The 20,002-nt window shown below is 40.4% G+C and overlaps 1 protein-coding gene across 3 annotated transcripts in view; it reads left to right on the forward strand.

The window, feature by feature from the left end:
* fbln1 (fibulin 1) overlaps positions 1 to 20,002 on the forward strand; it is a 100,311-nt gene that overhangs the window by 41,325 nt on the left and 38,984 nt on the right. For all 3 annotated transcript variants that reach the window (XM_063058060.1, XM_063058059.1, XM_063058061.1), the window contains 4 exons: positions 2,102 to 2,230; positions 4,669 to 4,794; positions 6,334 to 6,453; positions 12,528 to 12,659. In XM_063058060.1, the coding sequence (XP_062914130.1) occupies positions 2,102 to 2,230; positions 4,669 to 4,794; positions 6,334 to 6,453; positions 12,528 to 12,659 (507 nt within the window). The remainder of the gene's footprint in view (positions 1 to 2,101; positions 2,231 to 4,668; positions 4,795 to 6,333; positions 6,454 to 12,527; positions 12,660 to 20,002) is intronic.

Raw genomic sequence — 20,002 nt, forward strand, 5'->3', positions numbered from 1 at the left:
AAAATTTACCAGTTCTTAGGTTGGGCAATCAGCCCATTAAAGTTGTTACAGCTTACTATAATGGAAGTTCTGCAGCTCTATTGCAATGAATAGAAAGACCTGACTGTCAGAAGGGCAGCAAGTAGACCTTTTTACTTAGTCATGAATTTGTACAGCCCAGATACAGGTATTTTGGCCCACTATGTATGCTGCTAGATGTAGCTATTTACATTAATCCTATTTACCCACAATAGGTCCCTTGCCTTCCATGCCTTCATGATTCAAGTACTAAATGCTTTAGACACTTCTTAAATGTTCTGCGAATATCTCTCCGTTTAAATTACTTTGAAGATATATAATTATTTTTTAATGTATCCGAGTGTTTTTCGCATTTTAATTCTTTAAAAGTAGATATTTGCAAACACACTTGCTCATGGGTCAATGAAAGCAGTTTCAAATATTAAAGTGTGCAAGATTTCCTGATAGATGGGAATACAGAGTTGGGCTACAATCAAATTATATGATATAGCGGGTTTGAGGGGCCTGATACTTACTCTAATTTCATTTTGGAGGTGTGAACATTTAACTCAAGTGAAAGCTTTCATGGTTGGTAGGTTTAACACCAGGATGAAGAAGCATCACTTGTCACACACTCAGAGAACCCCTGTGCTGTCCCTCACTAATCACAGGGAACACTCCTCCTGGAGGAAGATTATGCCTCCAATCACATTGGAAGAAACAGTGTGACTTAAATGCATGTGCCTGGTGAATTTCAGTGCCTTGTCAGTCAGCAGATGACATGGCCCAGTTTCAATACTTCTTGTTGACTGCAGTAAAAGTCTCTATAGGTCTAAGTTCATGCAGTCCCTGACCCTTTGGACAGAATTATGTGACGTGCAAGCAATGTAACTGACTGGAACCTCAGTCTACATCAGGAAGTTGAACACAATACTGTATGACTAAAGATTAAGTGTTCTCGCAAATAAATATCTATGTGTTTTGTTGTGCACATATGCCTTGTGAAAATATTGCATTGTTGTTTTTGTTTTCATCATCATCATCATCACCACCACAATTCAAGATTCAAGTACATTTATTATCAAAGAATGTACGAATTATACAACCTTAAGATTTGCTTGCTCACCGGTAGCCACAAAGCAAGAAACCCAAAGCAATAAAAAAAAGCAAATAAAAGACCAACGCTCCATGCACAAGAGAAAAAAAACACAAATCATGCGAACAATTGAAGTGAACAACAACATTCCGAGCCAAAATTAAATCCTCAGATCCAAACCCTGTGCAGCCCTGAGTAGGCCCAAAGCCTTGCTTATCAGTTCAGCATATTAGCGGGCATAGAGCACAGCAGCCAGGGCAGTCTTCATAGCCTCAGCACCATGGAGAGAGGAGTGACCATTGTGGAGAATGAGCAAAATCAACTCTTGTCCTGGATCCCGGCGTCCTGTCTTTTCAGTCTATCTGGCCCAGCATTTAAATTGACCAGATAATGGGATAGCGAAAGGCTCCGGCACCCTGGAGAGTGGAGTGAACATCGCTGAGAACAAGCAAAATTGACTTTCTCCTCCAATCTGGGCCAGCGTTTAAATTGTCTAAACAGCACTAAGACCCGGCCACTGCAAAGGACTCAGGCTTTCTAGACCACGTTGCCCAGTGACTCACTCCGGGCACGAATTCTGCCGCCCAGCCCAAAGCCACTTTCAAGCTCTTCAAATCAGCTGGGTGCCCAGAATGACCCAACCTCACACCCCGGCCAGTCGTATGGGCATCGGAACTCTATCTGCAGTGATTCTGCGACACACCATCCCTGCTCATTCCCTAAGTGGGGTATTGTACTGGTCATGTGAGGGCAAATATTCAGTTTGGAAATTAGTGGGCCTGGTGATTGAATTTTTCATGCATTGTCCCAGTAAGTAAAAACCTTGGTGTGAGAAATATTGTTACAATGTGAAACTTGTCAAAAGGTATTAGAATTGGTTTATTATTTTCACATGTACCAAGATACAGTGAAAAGCTTTTGTTTATGTGCCGTCCGATCAGATCAAGCCATACCATGTTTTAAAATAACAATGATTTTGCCATATTTTTCTTTCTGCTTACTTTGCAGACATTGATGAGTGTGCAAGTCCTCAGAACCCTTGTGGTGAAGGACATTTGTGCATAAATTCACCTGGTAGTTTTTACTGCAATTGCAACAAAGGGTACAATTTCAACAGCATTTCCAGAACATGCATTGGTAAGTGGGTTACTTCACTGCATGACCAGAGAGAGCTATAATTCTAAGGCACAAAAATTAAGTACTACCTGCCTAGTGCTTGGACTCCTGTTCAGAACTAGAGATGAAATCACAAATTAAGACTGAGTCTTTGGATAGGTTTCACTTCTTTTCGGTCAGGTTACCTAACTGAAGGGCAAGTTGGGGCAGAAGAGTGAATAATGGCACCCAAAGGGGTAACATTTTCTGATACATGTCTATACGCTTTCTTTAGGGATCATCATATACAGGATTATATATTGGGACAAAACTGGCATACAGCATTATTCTTTAAAATAAATTTAAATCCATCTCATTATACATCTCAGAATCTATCACATCATTGTACCAAGGTATGAGCATAAGTTGGCTATGGTAAATCGGAAACTACATTAAATGATATGGCAGTAAATTAGCAACTGTAACAGTTATAATTCAAAAAATATAAGTGATGTATATCCCTTTAAGGAAGAAACGGCAGGAAAAATGTTCTAGCTCTGACAATCAAGGGAAACATTGGAGAGGGAGCAAAGGAGATGGCATTGTGAAGGTTACTTTGTTTCACATGTCAGAATCAGAATCAGGTTTAATAGCACCAGCAAATGTCGTAAAATTTGTTAATTTTGTGTCAGCAGAACAATGCAATAAATGATAAAATGGAAAAATGGAATTACAGTAATTATATAAATGTATATTAAATAGTTTAGTTAAAATAAGTAGAGCAAAAAAACCCCAGAAATAAATTTTAAAAAATAATGATTTTTAGAAGCTTTCTGTATGACGCATGACTCCGGGGTTGTACACCTAATGGGTTCTTTTTTTTCTCACTTTTCTGCTTAGCAGGTTTTTTTGTTATCACAAATCTTTTTTTCAATCTTTAAGATAATGTCTTTTTTGAGGCATTGTAAGTGTTGTTACTTCAATGTACTCATGTTTTTTTCCTGTATAATAACAATAAAAAGATCTGAAAACAAAGAAGAAAGAAAATAATGAAGTACTTTTCGTGGGTTCAATATCCATTTAGAAATCAGATTGCAGAGGGGAAGAAGCTGTTCCTGAATCACTGAGTGTGTGCCTTCGGGCTTCTGTACCTCCTACCTGATGGTAGCAATGAGAAGAGGGCATCTCCTGGGTGGTGGGGGTCCTTTATGATGGATGCGCCTTCTTGAGGCACCGCTCCTTGAAGATGTCTTGGATACCGCGGAGGCTAGTACCCATGATGGAGCTGACTAATTTTACAGATTTCTACAATTGGAAAATGAAATACTTGCCTGAAGACTGGGAAAGCTATCTTCTTTATATAGTGCTATGGGATCTGAGCAAGTAGATGCCACCTTAGGTTAATCACTCCCGAACGATTGCACTATTAATCATGCAGCATTTGTTTGAAGCTGTGCTAGAAACCCACTTGGAATTTATTTGTGCATCCTTAGAGTAGGGATTGAACTCACTATCTTTTAACTTTAAACTAGCGGTGCTAACATACAGACACAGAAAACTGGAGGTTTACAGTCTTTTCCCCAAATTGAAAACTTTCCGCAGGTTTATTTTGTAAAAAAAGTATTATAGTTTAAAAGTATTTTTTCCACACAATTTTATTTTTAATTCAAACTCTAGTGAAGTATGAGGAAGAATCAGTAGATCGCTGTATAAATTTGTAAGAATGATGGATGTCATTCTCTTGGCTATGATATTGGTGCGTAAATTGTATTCCAGTAAATTATGTGGAATTTATGAATGATAGCTCAGCTGGAGATTACTTGTAAAGAATTTGGGTAAAGAGAAGTGAGATAGAAAGAACAAGTCAGGAATTGTTTGCAGGGATCACTGCCTGTCTTGTATTTAATGTGTATAATACATTCAAAAGCATGTTCTGTTTCTGCTCAGCCAGCTTTTTTGGAGGTAAGAGGACAGCCAGAGAATGTGACTGAAGTCTCTGTGTCATATATGTATTCATAAACAAAGTATTGGGAATAGTTGCCAAAATCGTTACTCATTTTGAAGCTCATGCACCTCACATTTATCAGTTCAGTTCCAATCAAGGCTTTGTTTTGATATCCCATATTATCCAGGGTGAGTGCTGTTTTAAATTAACAAAAGGAGGTTTTTTAAAAAAACAACCTTTTCTGCACTCTGCTCTAACAGACTTTTCTCAGAAAATGGTTTCCTCTTGGAAGTGCCTGTCCTCTCACTGTACACTGTATCTTTGCTACAATACGTGAGTGGATTGTGAGATGGCAGCTCGCCATACAGAAGCTTCAATGTCACCCGACACTAGGGTCCTCCACTCTGCTTGCTTGTCTATTATTGCTGCAACTATAGTTGTCTTATGCTTTGCCTGTAAGCACTTCAAAAAATTGCAATTTCACAAATGTATTTTACGGTTCTTACATAAGTTTTTGCTTCTACTTTGATTTTAGATGAAAATGAATGCCGTCGTTACCCAGGACGTCTCTGTGCACATAATTGTCAGAACACTCCAGGTTCCTACTATTGCAGCTGCAGCATTGGCTTTAAACTCTCATCTGATGGGAGAAACTGTGAAGGTAGTTTAATAAATTATTGTAATTGACCTAGATAAATATTTACTGCATTCTGTTTTAATTTCAGATTTCCACCTTCTGCAGTGTTTTGATTTACAATTATTTACTAAGTAGCTAGAGGCTTCCAAACAATGATTACATACCTTTCACCTATGAACAGTGTATGATACCAAATACTACTTTCTAACACACCAGCATAACCACAATATCAAATATCACGTCCCTTATCAAATAAAACATGGTTAATCTAAGTATCTTATTTTTCAGCTTGGTAATCACTTCCAGTCTGAAATACCACTCATCAACCTCAGGAACAACCAGAACAGTAAATAACAATTCTTAACCAGACCAACATGTTATTTCCCTTTGCATAAGTAGAAGTTATTGAATTCCTACACTTGCGATAAATTTCAGGTAAAAAGGACATTGAAACAATACATAGGGCGACAAACCAACAAATTAATTGTGTAAAAGTAGCAAAGCATGTTTAGTCCATGAATTCCCATATCAAATTCTATTATGTATGTGGCTTATGTTGTTATATGTATATATATAAATTTGGGGCTTGGGCCCCATTGTGAAGAACTGAAAGAGTGATTTGGTGGATTGGATGCAATGACAAAATAAGAAACTTAAAGGAGACCTCACTAAGAACCCCCACCACCAGGGACATGCCCTCTTTTCACAAACAAGAGAAAACCTACAGATGCCGGAAATCCGAGCAACACACACAAAATGCTGGAGGAACTCAGCAGGCTAGGCAGCATCAATGGAGAAGAGTACAGTCAACATTTTGGGCGGAAACCCTTCCTGCCGAAGGGTTTCCGCCCGGAATGTTGTTTGTATGTTTTCTATAGATGCTGCCTAGCCTCCAGCATTTTGTGTGTGACATGCCCTCTTCTCATTGCTGCCTTCAGGAAGGAGGTACAGGAGCCTGAAGGCTCACATTCAGTGATTCAGGAGCAGCCTCTTCCTCTCTGCCATCTGATTTCTGAATGGACATTGAACCCATGAACACCACCTCCTGACTTTTTATTTCCTATTTTTTGCACTACTTATTTAACTAATAAATAAATAAATAAATTATATATATATATCTTAAATAGTTATACACATTTACAGAAATTCACAGTTTTCATTTTCTTCTCTATTATCATTTATTGCACTGTACTTCCACAAAGATAACAAATTTCATGACGTATGCCGGTGTGATTAAACCTGATTTGATTCTGATTTAGGAGAATCCATACTCAGAACTATTATATTGGTTCTGTCTGTTCATGGGTTGTGCTCCCAGAAATAAACTTTGTGCAAGTGATGACAAAATATGCATTGCATGTAGTTTAAAGTGCTGTGCATGTTATATATTTGTCCATTTTGAAATCAGGTTTTTAATTAATTTCTTTTGTTTCGGTACCACAGGAAACATACCAGTGATGTTGAAACTAAGCTTTATATTTAACTAAGCTTCCATTTTTCACAAGATACCAAAATAAAATTAGTGGCTTTCTTTAATTTTTTCCAAATGTGTTTCACTTGCAGATGTGAATGAGTGTGAGACCAGTCCCTGCAGTCAAGAATGTGCTAATGTCTTTGGCTCATACCAATGTTACTGCCGCCGTGGTTACCAGCTCAGTGATGCAGATGGAATAACCTGTGAAGGTAAGGCAGGTGGTTACATTAGACAATGAAGCTTACTTACAACTTGGTCTATCTCTCACACAGACGTGCAGCCACACACACGCACACAAACACCACTCTGTTTTTACACCTTACTTGCTGAGTTTCTTAACCACAGCAGTGCCACTGAGAGGTAATGATAAACATTCTAATAGGAATGATAGGAAGGATAATTAGCTCAGGCACTAACATGGAGCCTATGGTGTACCACTGCTGGATCTGATTTTTAACCATTTTCAACAAAGGCCTTTTAAAGTAAGTAAGTAGAAATAGTAGGTTTTTATCCAATGAGTCTGTTCTAGTCTATGTACCAATTTAAGAACAATGCCCCAAACTAGTGCACCATTCATTTCATCATCATTGTATTTGTTTTTGCACTTTTCACCCAAGATGATAAAAGCTTGAGTGCTTTCAGCTCTTTTTGGTGGACTGAAATCAGATCAAGAGATTGTTCATTGGTTCATTGGTAGTGTGAGGTTTTAAAAAGGAGCTCAGGTTCCTTCAGCCCTTTTCGGCAGGCAGCAGTCAGCAAGGAGCCAATTTAAAAATAAAGGGAGGTGGAAGTGGAGCAGCCATTGTGTGAGTGGGACAGTATTAGAGTGGTTTGGCTTGGGCAGGCACAGATGCAGGCTCTAAGTAAGTTTCTAGTAAGTTTTTTTTCTGTTGGGACATAGCTAATGTGCTGAGCATGGGTCCAGACCTCCAGTCTCCCTGATAACTACATTTGTATGAAGTGTATTGAGCTGCAGCTCCATAGAGAACATGTTAAGAACTGGAGCTGCAACTGGATGATCTTTGCCTCATTCAGGAAAATGAGGAGGTGATGGGTAGGAGCTACAGAGAGCAGCAGGAGGAAGGCACCTGAGTGAATATCAGGAGAGGAAAAGGGAATAGGCAGCCAGAGCAGAGTACCCCTGTGGCCGTTCCCCACAATAATATGTATACCACTTTGGATTACTGTTAGGGGATAGGGGATGACCTACCAGGAGGAAGCGGCAGCAACCAGGTCTTTGGCGCTGAGTCTGGCTTTGGCTCATAAGGGAAAGGGAAAGAAGCTGAATGCAGTACTGATAGGGGATTCCATAATCAGAGGGGCAGAAGCAGAGTAGTGGACGTGAAAGAGACACCTGGAAGGTATGTTGCCTCCCAGGTGCAGGGTCAGGGATGTCTCAGTTTGGGTCCATGGCATTCTAAAAGGTGAGGGTGAACAGCCGGAAGTTATGGTACATATTGGTATCAATGACATAGGTAGGAAAAGGGAGGAGGGCCTGAAGGCGGAAGACAGTGAGTTAGGCATAAAACTGAAAAGCAGGGCCTTCATGGTAATAATCTCCGGATTGCTGCCTGTGTCACATGCTAGTGAGGGTAGAAATAGGATGAATTGGCAGATGAATGCGTGGCTGAAGAATTGGTGTAGGGGACAGGGTTTCAGATTTCTGAATCTTTGGGATCTTTTCTGGGCAAGGTATGACCTGTACAAAATAGACAGGTTATACCTGAATCCGAGGGGGACTAATATCCTTGTGGGCAGATTCACTCGAGCTGTTGAGAAGGGTTTAAACTAATTTGGCAGGGGGTTGAAAACTGGATTAATTGGGCTGAGAATGGAGCAATTGGTAGACGACTAGATGCAGTGTGTAATGAGACTATGAGGAAGGACAGGCAGATGATAGGGCAGAATTGCAGTCAGTAGGATGATTTGAAGTGTAATAGGGGGCCAAAATCAAAAGTTTGATGAATATAGGTCTGAAGGTGTAATATTTCATTGTATGCAGTACACAGTAGATGATCTAGCTGCACAGTTAGAGATTGGCAGGTATGATGTGGACATATCTGAGTTGTTGCTGAAAGAAGATCATAGCTGGGAGCTTAACATCCAAGGATACACATTGTATTGAAAGGAGAGGCAGGTAGGCAAAGTGAGTAGGGTGGCTTTTTTCGGGGAAAAATACAATGGGAGGCAGAAAACGCATGCAAAAAGGGCAATGTTGGAGTAATCATGGAGGATTTCAATAAGCAGGTAGATTGGAAATCTATAAGACCATAAGACCATAAGACAAAGTTGCAGAAGTCGGCCATTCGGCCCATCGAGTCTGCTCCACCATTTTATCATGAGCTGATCCATTCTCCCATTTAGTCCCACTCCCCCACCTTCTCACTATAACCTTTGATGCCCTGGCTACTCAGATACCTATCAATCACTGCTTTAAATACACCCAATGACTTGGCCCCCACTACCAGCTGTGGCAACAAATTCCATAGATTCACTACTCTCTAGCTAAAAAAATTTCTTCGCATCTCTGTTCTGAATGGGCGACCTTCAATCCTTAAGTCATGCCCTTTGGTACTAGACTCCCCCATCATGGGAAACAACTTCGCCGCATCCACTCTGTCCATGCCTTTCAAAATCCGAAATGTTTCTATGAGGCCTCCTCTCATTCTTCTAAACTCCAAGGAATACAGTCCAAGAGCGCACAAACGTTCCTCATATGTTAACCCTCTCATTCCCGGAATCATTCTAGTGAATCTTCTCTGTACCCTCTCCAACGTCAGCACATCCTTTCTTAAATAAGGAGACCAAAACTGCCCACAGTACTCCAAGTGAGGTCTCACCAGTGCTTATAGAGCCTCAACATCACATCCCTGCTCCTATACTCTATTCCTCTAGAAATGAATGCCAACATTGCATTCGCCTTCTTCACCACCGACTCAACCTGGACTCAACCTCAAATCTACCAGGAATCTATTAGGTTGGTGCTGGATCCCAAGAGAGGGAATTTGTAGAATGCCCACGAGATGGCTTTTTAGAGCAGCTTGTGGTTGAGCTCACTAGGAGAGCAGCAATTCTGGATTGGGTGTTGGGTAATGACCCAAATTTGATTAGGGAGCTTAAAGTAAAGGAACCCTTAGTAGGCAGTAATCACAATAAGACAGAATTCACTCTGTGATGTATCAGTATTACAGTGGAGTAAAGGGATTTAGAGGCATGAGCGGGTAGCTGGTCAAAATTGACTGGAAGGGGACGTTAGCAGGGGTGATGGGAGAAAAGCAGTGGGTGGTGTTTCTGGAGGGAATTTGGAAGGCACAGGAAAGATACATCCCAAAGATGAAGAAGTATTCTGAAGAGAGATTGAGGCAACTGTGGCTGACAAGGAAAACCAAAGGCAGCATAAAGGCAGAAGAGATGACATAAAATACAGCAAAAATTATTGGGAAGGTAGAGGATCGGGAGGCAACTAAAAAAGCCATAAAGATAGAAAAGATGAAATATGAAGGTCAGCTCGCCAATGACGTAAAAGAGGATACAAAAAGATTTCCAGCTATATAAAGAGTAAAAGGGAGATTAGAGTTGATATCAAACTGCTGGAAACTCTTGCTAGAGAGGTCGTAATGGGGGATAAAGAAATGGCGGATGAACTTACTAAGTATTTCCATCAGTTTTCTCTGTAGAAGACTCTAGCAGATTGCCAGAAATGCAAGGCTGTCAGGGGGAAGAAGTAAGTGTCATTGCTATTACTAAGGAAAAGGTACTTGGGAAGCTGAAAAGTCTGAAAATAGATAAGTCACTTTAACCAGATAGACTACACTCCAGGCTTCTGAAGGAGGTAGCTGAAGAGATTGTGGAGGCATTAGTAATGATCTTTCAAAACTCATTAGATTCTGGAATGGTTCCTGTGGACTGGAAAATTGCAAATGTCATTCCATTCTTTAAGAAGGGAGGGAGCAGAAGAAAGGAAATTATAGGCCAGTTAGCCCAAATTCAGTGGTTGGAAAGATGTTGGAGTCTATTATTAAGTATGAGGTTTCAGAGGCATATGATAAAGTAGGTCAAAGTCAGCATGGTTTTCTAAAGGGAAAATCTTGCCTGATAAATCTGTTGGAATTCCTTGAAGAAATAACAGGTATGTTAACAGTGGATGTTGTTTATTTGGATTTTCAGAAGGTCTTCAGTAAGGTGCCGCACATGAGGCTGCTTAACAAGATAAGAGTCCATGGTATTACAAGAAAGACTCTAGCATGGTTAGAGGATTGTCTGATTTTCAGGAGGGAAAGAGTGAATAAAGGGGGCCTTTTCTGGTTGGCTGCCAGTTACTAGTAGTGTGCCATAGGGGTTGGTGTTGGGGCTGCTTCTTTTTGTGTTATGTCAATGATTTGGATGAAGGAATGATGGTTTTGTGCACAAGTTTGTGGACGATTCAAAAGATAGGTTGTGGGGCAGGTAGTGTTGTGGAAGCAAGGTGTCTGCAGAAGAACTTAGACAGTTTGGGGGAAAGTGCAAAGATGTGACAGATGGAATACAGCGTAGGGAAGTGCATGGTCATGCACTTTAGCAGAAGGAATAAAGGTGTTGACTATTTTCTAAATGGGGAGAAAATTCAAAAATCCGAGGTGCAAATGGAGTTGTCATGCAGGTTTCCCTGAAGGTTAACTTGCAGATTAAGTTGGTGGTAAGGAAAGCAATTGCAATGTTAGCATTCATTTTGAGAGGACTAGTATACAAAAACAAAGTTGTAATGCTAAGGTTTTATAAGGATTCGTCAGACCACTGTTGGAGCATTATGAGCCATTTTTGGCCCCTTATCTAAGAAGAGATGAGCTGGCATTAGAGAGGGTGCAGAGGAGCTTCATGAGAATTATCCCAGGAAAGAAAGGGCTAACATATGAAGAGTGTTTGATGGCTTAGGACCTGTAGTTGCTGGAGTTTAGAAGAATGAGGGGTATCTCATTGCAACCTATCGAATATTAAAAGGTCTATATAGTATGGATGTGGAGAGGATGTTTTCTATAGTGGGGGAGTCTAGAACCAGAGGACACAACCTCAGAATTGAGTGTTTAGAACAGAAATACAGAAAATTTTCTTTAACCAGAGGGTGGTGAATCTGTGGAATTCATTGCCACAGACAGCTGTTATTGACAGGTCATTGGGTATATTTAAGGTGGAGGTTGACAGGTTCTTGATAAATCAGGATATCAAAGGTTATGAGGATATGGCAGGAGAACGGCGTTGAGAGAGGTAATAAATCAGCCATGATGGAATGGCAGAGCAGGCTCGATTGGCCGAATGGCCTAACTCTGCTCCTGTGTCTTATGGTCTTGTGATGAAGCACCGATATTCACATGGAACATTATATATTCCATCTTCACTCCATGGGTGACCCTGTCTACTGAAATGTTATCTAGCCTTTTAATTAGTTTACCAGAAGCTAAACAGTAGCTGAATAAATTTTATCAGTGTTCAGATAAGCCATTACTAATCAACTTCTGCATGAAGTGAGAGCAAATCTCTTTACCTTCACACTCAGGTGAGAACTACTTAAAATAGGGAAAACACACCAACCTATTTTGAACTTTGCTTTTAATTTAGTATCTGCCCCTGCCACAAACCATTCCCAGCTCACTAGCTCAGTTAAACATCCTTTTCTTACGGGTTTTTTCATAAGCCAAAGGAAAACTTCACAAAGGACTATTAGTGAAGACAATGCATCTTAAGTAGCATAAACTGTGTTCGTCTTCTCAATATTCACTGCATTCATGGAACCCTCTGAAACACTGTGGCTCTCATAATGAAAGTACAAAGCCCCAGTGATTAGAAGTCATGACTTTACGCAAACAAAGGGAAAATACTGCATTTGTTAAAACTTTCAAATCTAACAGAACATGTTGGAAGTAACATACAAGTCAGGTTAGGTCTGTGAAGAGTTAATGTTTAGATGAATGACCTTCATCAGAATTGGAAAACTTCAGTGTCAAAAAGTGCAGAAGCTGGGGAAGAAGAACGACTAAGTAATGTTTGTGACATGTTGGAAGGAAGGAGAGATGCCAGGAAGAGAGACAGTGAGAGTAAAAGACAGTGGTAAAGAAACGACAGAATAGCAATAGACAGGTTTGGAGTCTTTTGCAGTCAAATTGTGCATAGTAATGTCAAAACAATGTAAACGTGACCAGATTATCTTTGTGATGTTGATTGAGGGATAGCTCTTCATGTTACATCGCATGTAACCTCTTCATGATAGTTGTCTTATTCATACCACATGTTTCTTTGCATTTGGTTGTAGACATTGACGAATGTGCATTACCTGCTGGAGGCAACATTTGCTCCTATCGATGTGTCAATATTCCTGGAAGCTTCCAGTGTGCTTGTCCAGTTGCCGGCTATGCTCTCGCATCTAATGGGCGTAACTGTCAAGGTAGGAAGATATCTCTGCAGGGGAACTGACTTGTTATCTTTTTAAACTATACTTTAGTAAATCAAATAGGGCTCATTTCAGGTATTTTACTGCAATTAAAGAGGTACTGCACATTCTGAATTGTTTGTTCTGGTTTCCTCTTGAAATCCTACCATGAAGAAACTGGACTGGGAACTAATTGTCATGATACTCTTGAACACTGATCTCACATCACCATCATATGCCTCATATATGATAATGTCATCAAAATGCATAGTGCCATTATTTTTTTAACTTATTGACAGCAATTGGATACAAAGGTTGCAACTTGCTGTATAACCTCATATTAACTCATATTTTAACTAATATTATACCGTATTGTGCTTGAAGGAGAGAATCTTGTTAAGTTACAAGTGCCTTCTACTCAATGACATTGTTTTAGGATTTATAATCACGCCACCAACTGGCCACCCCAACATCCACTCCATGAGATTTTAATAAATTGGTAGCTTCAAGCACAACGCCACTACTCATGGTGGCCTAGGACTTGTTTCAGGGAGTTTCTATCTAAAGACCCAAGTGGCGAACCCTTTTCCAACCCATCAACTGGCTTTACCTCATCTACAGATAGGCAGCACTGAGGCCCTGAAGATTCCCTCATAGTAGTGAACGATCTCCTAAAAAAGAGAGTGGGAATAAACATTGATATCTGTAAACAGTAGACTTGTACCTTAATTATCCCGAATGAAGCCGGCTGGTGGTGCAATGGCTTCGGAGCGAAGGCTCCCGAGTTCCAATACAAGTCGGGCCACCCCCGAGCACGCTTTCCATCCATACCATGTTGAGTGTCCAGCTAGCCACTCGGCCTTGTTAAAAAAGAAGGTCACGTTAGGAACGTTTATATCGTGACCCAGTTAATCCGAAAGGAGACTAATCCTGACATCACATGCCAGACAAGAATGGCTGACTGTCTGGTGCGACGCGCTTAAAAAAAAATCCCTAATGAGAGGAAACCATAGTTTCCCAAAGTCAGGACATTCCAAATTTGTGAGATTCTTTTAGAATATGTACAATTTGGCATCAGGAAAAAACCTAGCATGCATTTAGTGCACCAAGATCAGGTGAAATTCAATTTCCGAACGTGAATGAAGTAAACTTTCATCTTAAATTGAAACCAAGAACGTTGGAAACACTTACAGTATCAGGTCAGGTAGCATCTATCCATGGGGAGAGAATCAAAGTTAACTTTTTGGGACCTTGATCTTCAGTCAAAATAAGTAGAATTAAGTTTATGTCTGTACCTTTATGAGTGGGAATCTAGCACAGTGAAGAATAACAATTAAACAAATACTAAAATCGGCAAGTCAGAATCAGGTCATTAGTCATCAGACTTGTTGTTTTGTGGCAGCAGTACAGTGCAGGCTGGTGAGAGTCCTTCATGATGGATGTTGCCTTCTTGATGACCTCGATGCAAGAAAGGCTTGTTACCATGATAGAGCTGGCTGAGACTGAACCTCTGAAGCCACTGTGTCATAAAACTATGTAACACATGTGGGTTGTGGTTTCCTGGTAGGAATGGTCAGTCAGGTTTTGCTGCCCAGTAATCGCTCTTGTCAATTAAACCATGCAGCACTAGGAATAGTACTATTAATGCAAAGGGAAATAATATTGCTAAAGAGCCAAGAAGCACAACAGGTAATTCTCTAACAGATATTTATGCCAGATATTACAGTTATGCTGGGAGCTGAAATCCCACCTCACACAAGCTGTCTAGCTGAGCAAGGTTGGATCAACTGCAGGCAGGCACAGAACCCTTCTCAAGCATTTTGAACCGCCAGGCATCTCTTGGTGCACCCAGCAGCTATGATAATGATGAATTCTCAGAAGATCTACTGATGGCAATAAAGGAAACTGAACTGAATTACTTGACCCAAGGATTCACTAGATGCCAATAAAGAAGCAAGCCCATGAACATAAATAAATGAAAGATGACAGAGTAAGATTATTTATGACTAGTTGCTCGTGTTACTCAGTACCATGCACTGTGATCAATGGCTGTTATTTTCACATTCTCACACTGGAAGCAAAAGGAGCAGCAGAAAGACTCCTTGTGTTAACTACATGGGAGCTGCCCTTGTCCACTCTGCAGCTTGCCAGCAATCGTACAAAAACAGGTGGAAGCCTTTAAATGCTTTCCTTAGTGCTCAGGAATTAATGCATAGGGGGCAATGAGTTGATGAAAATTAGCTCAATGTTTCTGTAGTATGCTGCCATAATGGTTTAAAGTTCTCAAAATATTGCTTGATATTGCATGTTGGATGTATTTTTTTCACTAATAATTATCTTTATTGTTCATTCATATGAATCAGGGACTAAAGGAGAAAATACCAGTAATGGTTTCATGATAAGTGCTTTCATTATTCCTCTTGCTGATGCACATCTTTTCTTTTTAATCTATGTGACACTTTTTTAAAAAAAGGTACAAATTCCAAAAAGAAATTCTTGAAACTGTTTAAGAAAAACAAAACAGCACAATTACTTGAAGTGGTTGGAAATCTTCTTTCAGCAAAATCACTCTTTTCCTTTTCTGTCTGAGATCTGAGCATTCTCTCACCTCTAAAAGGTGCTTTTGTCTCTACCAGTTTATCACCAAAGAGCAGGATGCCAAAGTCTAAGGCTTCTCACCTGTCAGGGTGGAAAGAAACTCAAGCCTTTCTTTAAAGCTAAAGGATGATGTTTCTTGAAAGACGCGAGTATTTCTCTCACTGGTCTTTAAAATAAATACAATTATAGGTAATGAAGTACTTCTGAAGCTTAGTCACTGTTCTAATGTAGGAAATGGAGACAGCCACTTTGTGTAGCTAAGACCAAGTGCAAATGACTTACTAATCAAGTTCAGAGATGTTTAAGGAATAAATACAGTCCATAACACCAGAAAATGCTTGCAAGTTTCTACAGATGTACCGTGGAGAGCATTCTAACTGGTTGCATCCATGTCTGGTATGGTGGGGCCACTTCACAGGATCAGAAAAAACTGTAGAAAGTTGTAAACTCAGCCGGTTCCATCATGAGCACTAGCCTCTCCAGAGTCCAGGACACCTGCGAGAAAGGTGGCATCCATCATTAAGGACCCTCATCACCCAGGACATGCTCCCTTCTCATTGCTACTATCAAGGAGGAGGTACAGGTGCCTGAAGACATACATTTAACATTTCAGGAACCATGTCTTCCCCTCCACCAGATTTCTAAATGGACAATGAACCCATGAATTTTCCCCTCTCTTTTTGCACTATATATGTTGTAATTTATAGATGTTTATGATTATGTTTTGCCATATACTGCTGCTGCAAAACTGCAAGTATGCCACTGATATTAAATCTGATTCTGAATCTATGTCCCCCTCATCTCATATTCTGTGATAATTAATAAGCTGCAGATCCTGTTACCTCACTGTCCTTCAATTTAGCTCTGCACTACTTTCAGATAGCTGAGCATTGGAACCTGGCCAAGCGAGAAAATTGAAAAAAGGTGTATCGTTAGATCTTGCACATTTGAAACCATGCTCAGCCAGAAGTGCTGAATATATGATCCTTTTTGGATTCCTCCTGAGGTGCCTGCCATCTCAAGGCAACACAAAAACCAGGCACTCAGCTCACTGATGTCTGTGTGGGGTTTGCTCCATGATCGGGTAGGTTTCTCATCTGTGCTCCAGTTTCCTCCCTCATCTCAACATATGCTGTAAGTTTGATTGAAAATTATCCCTAAATGTAGGTATGTTGCAAAAAAGTATAGAAGTACAGGCACATGAGAGAAAGAATAAGGTAAATAAGAGGAAAAATAGAATTAATGGGGTTTCCCTGCTGGGATCTGGCATGGATCTGATAGACTAAATGGAATTTTTCTTTGTCATAAAAATCAAGTGTAGGAGATGGTCTTCAGCTGATCCACTTCCTGCATGGATCAAGAAATGGTCGAGAGAACTAAATACAGCGAGGGCAATGGAATCTGTAGACTTGAATTCCAGAACTAGCCGTGCTCCAGGCCAGTTACAATTCTAGCAACTACTGGATGTTATGGAAAATTGCCTAGACATGCGCTGTTCACAAAAGCAGCCCATATCATATCCAATAAATTATAGTCGAGTTGTTCTAAACTCATACAATGTGAAGGGCTACTAATATTTAAAGCAGGCGACTCACACTTTCTGATAATCTGCTCCCTAATGGCTAGTTCTGGTTTCATCATGACATATCAGCTCCGGATCTCACCTCTGCCTTTGTGTAAAAAATGTCTTAAGGAATTGAATTGCTGAGGCAAGGCGAGAGTCACAGTCCTTGACATCAAGGCAGCATTTGACCAATTAAAGCAACAAGGGGTACACCAGGACACTCCAATGACTAGAGTTACATCTTACGCAAAGAATGATCATGCTCGTTGGATATCAATTACCTCAGCCTCAGAACATCATTGCCAGGATTCCTCAGGGCAGTGCCCTAAGCCTAGTTTATGTTCAGCTCCATTATTAATGATGTTTTTTCCACCATAATTTAAGTTAGAAGTGGGGATGTTTGATGATTGGACAATGTTTAAATGTATTCACACTTTCTCAAAAATGAAATAGTTTATGCATGCATGCAAACAAGATTCAGCCTAATACGAGGGGTGATTGATAGGTTCATGGCCTAAGGTAGAAGGAGTCAGTTTTAGAAAACCTAGCACATTTATCTTTCCTACATTTACACACTTAGTCCAGCGGTCGTGGAGCATACGGATTCCTTCTTTGGAGAAGTTGGCTTCTTGGACCTCCAGCAGTGGTCCACAGCAGGGGTGATTGATAAGTTCGTAGCCTACGTAGAAGGACATGAGTTATTAACTTCAAACTTTCTGCATTTTCACTCAAAAAGTTGAACTGCACGTGCATTAACGAGAGCTGTATAACTCATCTCCTTCTACCTTAGGCCACGAACTTATCAATCACCCCTGCCGTGGGCCACTTCTACAGAGAAGCGATCCGTATGCTCCACAACCGCTGGACTAAGTGTGTACATGTAGGAGGGGACTATGTTGAAAAATAAATGTGCTAGGTTTTCTAAAATTGACTCCTTCTACCACCACGAACTTATCAATCACCCCACATAATTCACAGGCACATCCTTCCATGCCATTGGTTGTATTTACATGAGGCACAGCCTTACGGAGGTAACATCTATCATCAAAGATCCTCACTATCCAGACTATGCCATTTTCTCACAGCTACCACTGGCAGGAGGTGTAGAAGCCTGAAGTCCCATACCACCAGGTTCTTCAACCAGTCTATTTTTGAATCAATCCAAAAACCCTAATCACTACAGTTTAGCAGCTCCAGGACCACTTTGATCACTTTGCATTAAAATGGACTTGATTTTCTTGTTCTAATTGGTTTCTTTCTTGTAAAAATTGTGCATAGTTTAATTAATACTTTTCTTGTGAATGGTGCTTATGATGCTTTGTGCCTATGATACTCCTGCAAGTAAGTTTTTTTTTAAATTTCACCTGTTCATACAATGCTTATAAAAAGTATTCATCCACCTTGGAAATTTTCATGTTCTATTATTTTAAAACATTGAATCACAGTGGATTTAATTTGGCTTTTTTGACAGTGATCAATAGAAAAGACTCTTTCATGTCAAAGTGAAAACTAATTTCTACAAATTGGTCTAAATTTATTACTATTATTAAACTCAAAATAATTGATTGCATTATTATTCACCCCTTCAAGTCTGTATTTAGTAGATGCATCTGAGGCAGTAAATACAACCTTGAGTCTGTGTGGATAGGTGGCATGACTCAGTGTTGTTTCTAAAGTCCGAGTTATTCAGGATAAACAGGTAGGGAGCCAATACAGTCCCCTGTGGGGCTGCTGTGCTGCTTTTTGCCATGCCTGACATACAGCCGCACAACCTGTGGTCTGCCAGTCAGGTGCTCCATTGTCCAGGGTACAATGGAAGTGTCGACCTTCATTGAACAGAACTTTTCCTCTAGCATTGAGGGCTGTATGGTATCGAAGGCACTTGAGAAATCCAAAAACATGATCCTCACAGTGCAGTCCTGCTTATCCAGATGGGAGTAGGCTCTGTTCAGCAGGTAGATGACAACATAAAAAGCATGTCTGCAAGGTTGGTCCAGAGGCTGGGTGTCCTGCAGTGAGTGACCTCCCAGAGTCTATCCCCTATCAACAAACACCAGCCAGGAGTGTGAAGAAACAGCTTTCCCTGACTGGATGAGTGTAACTGCAGCTCAAGAAGATCAAAACCATCTAGGACAAAACAGTCTGCTTGATTACTACCCTATCCACAAGACTAATTTTAATTTCTTTTACCATCAGAGCATGGTAGGCACAGTTCAAGAAGATCACCTTCTTATTGAAAATTAGGGGTAGCAATAAATCCTGGCCCTCATGGCAACATCCAGATCCCATAAAATTAATTGAAGGAACCCATAATTGAACGTGCAATCCTGGCAATGGAAGATTGTAATGACTGATATAGGTGTGTGCAATGACTACATGACTATGTAATGAACATAAGAGCATAAGAAATAGGAGCAGGAGTAGGCCTTCTGGCCCATCGAGCCTGCCCCACCATTCAATAAGATCATGGCTGATCTGTCTGTAAACTCAGCTCCATCTACCTGCCTTTTCCCCATAACCCTTAATTCCCTTACTATGTAAAAACTTATCTAACTGTACCTTAAATATATTTAGTGAGGAAGCCTGAACTGCTTCTCTGGGCAGAGAATTCCACAGATTCACCACTCTCTGGGAAAAACAGTTTCTCCTCATCTCCGTCCTAAATCTTCTCCCCTGAATCTTGAGGCAATGTCCCCTAGTTCTAGTTTCACCTACCAATGGAAACAACTTTCCTGCTTCTATCTTCCCTATCCCTTTCAAAATTTTATATGTTTCTTTAAGATCCCCTCTCATTCTTCTGAACTCCAGAGAGTATAGTCCCAGGCGACTCAATTTCTCCTCATAGGATAACCCCTTCGTCCCTGGAATCAACCTGGTGAACCTCCTCTGCACTGCCTCCAAAGTCAGTATATCCTTCCTCAAGTATGGAGACCAGAACTGCACACAGTACTCCAGGTACAGCCTTACCAGTACCCTGTATAGTTGCAGCTTGACCTCCCTGCTCTTGAATTCAGTCCCTCTAGAAATGAAGGCTAACATTCCATTTGACTTCTTAATAACCTGTTGTACCTGTAAGCCAACTTTTTGCGATTCATGAAAAAGCATTCCCAAGTCCCTCTGCACAACAGCATGCTGCAATCTTTCACCATTTAAATAATAATCTGCTGTTCTATTATTCCTTCCAAAGTGGATGATC

Source organism: Mobula hypostoma, chromosome 9 (genome assembly GCF_963921235.1).
Source record: "Mobula hypostoma chromosome 9, sMobHyp1.1, whole genome shotgun sequence".
In the NCBI taxonomy this organism is placed as follows: Eukaryota; Metazoa; Chordata; class Chondrichthyes; order Myliobatiformes; family Myliobatidae; genus Mobula; species Mobula hypostoma.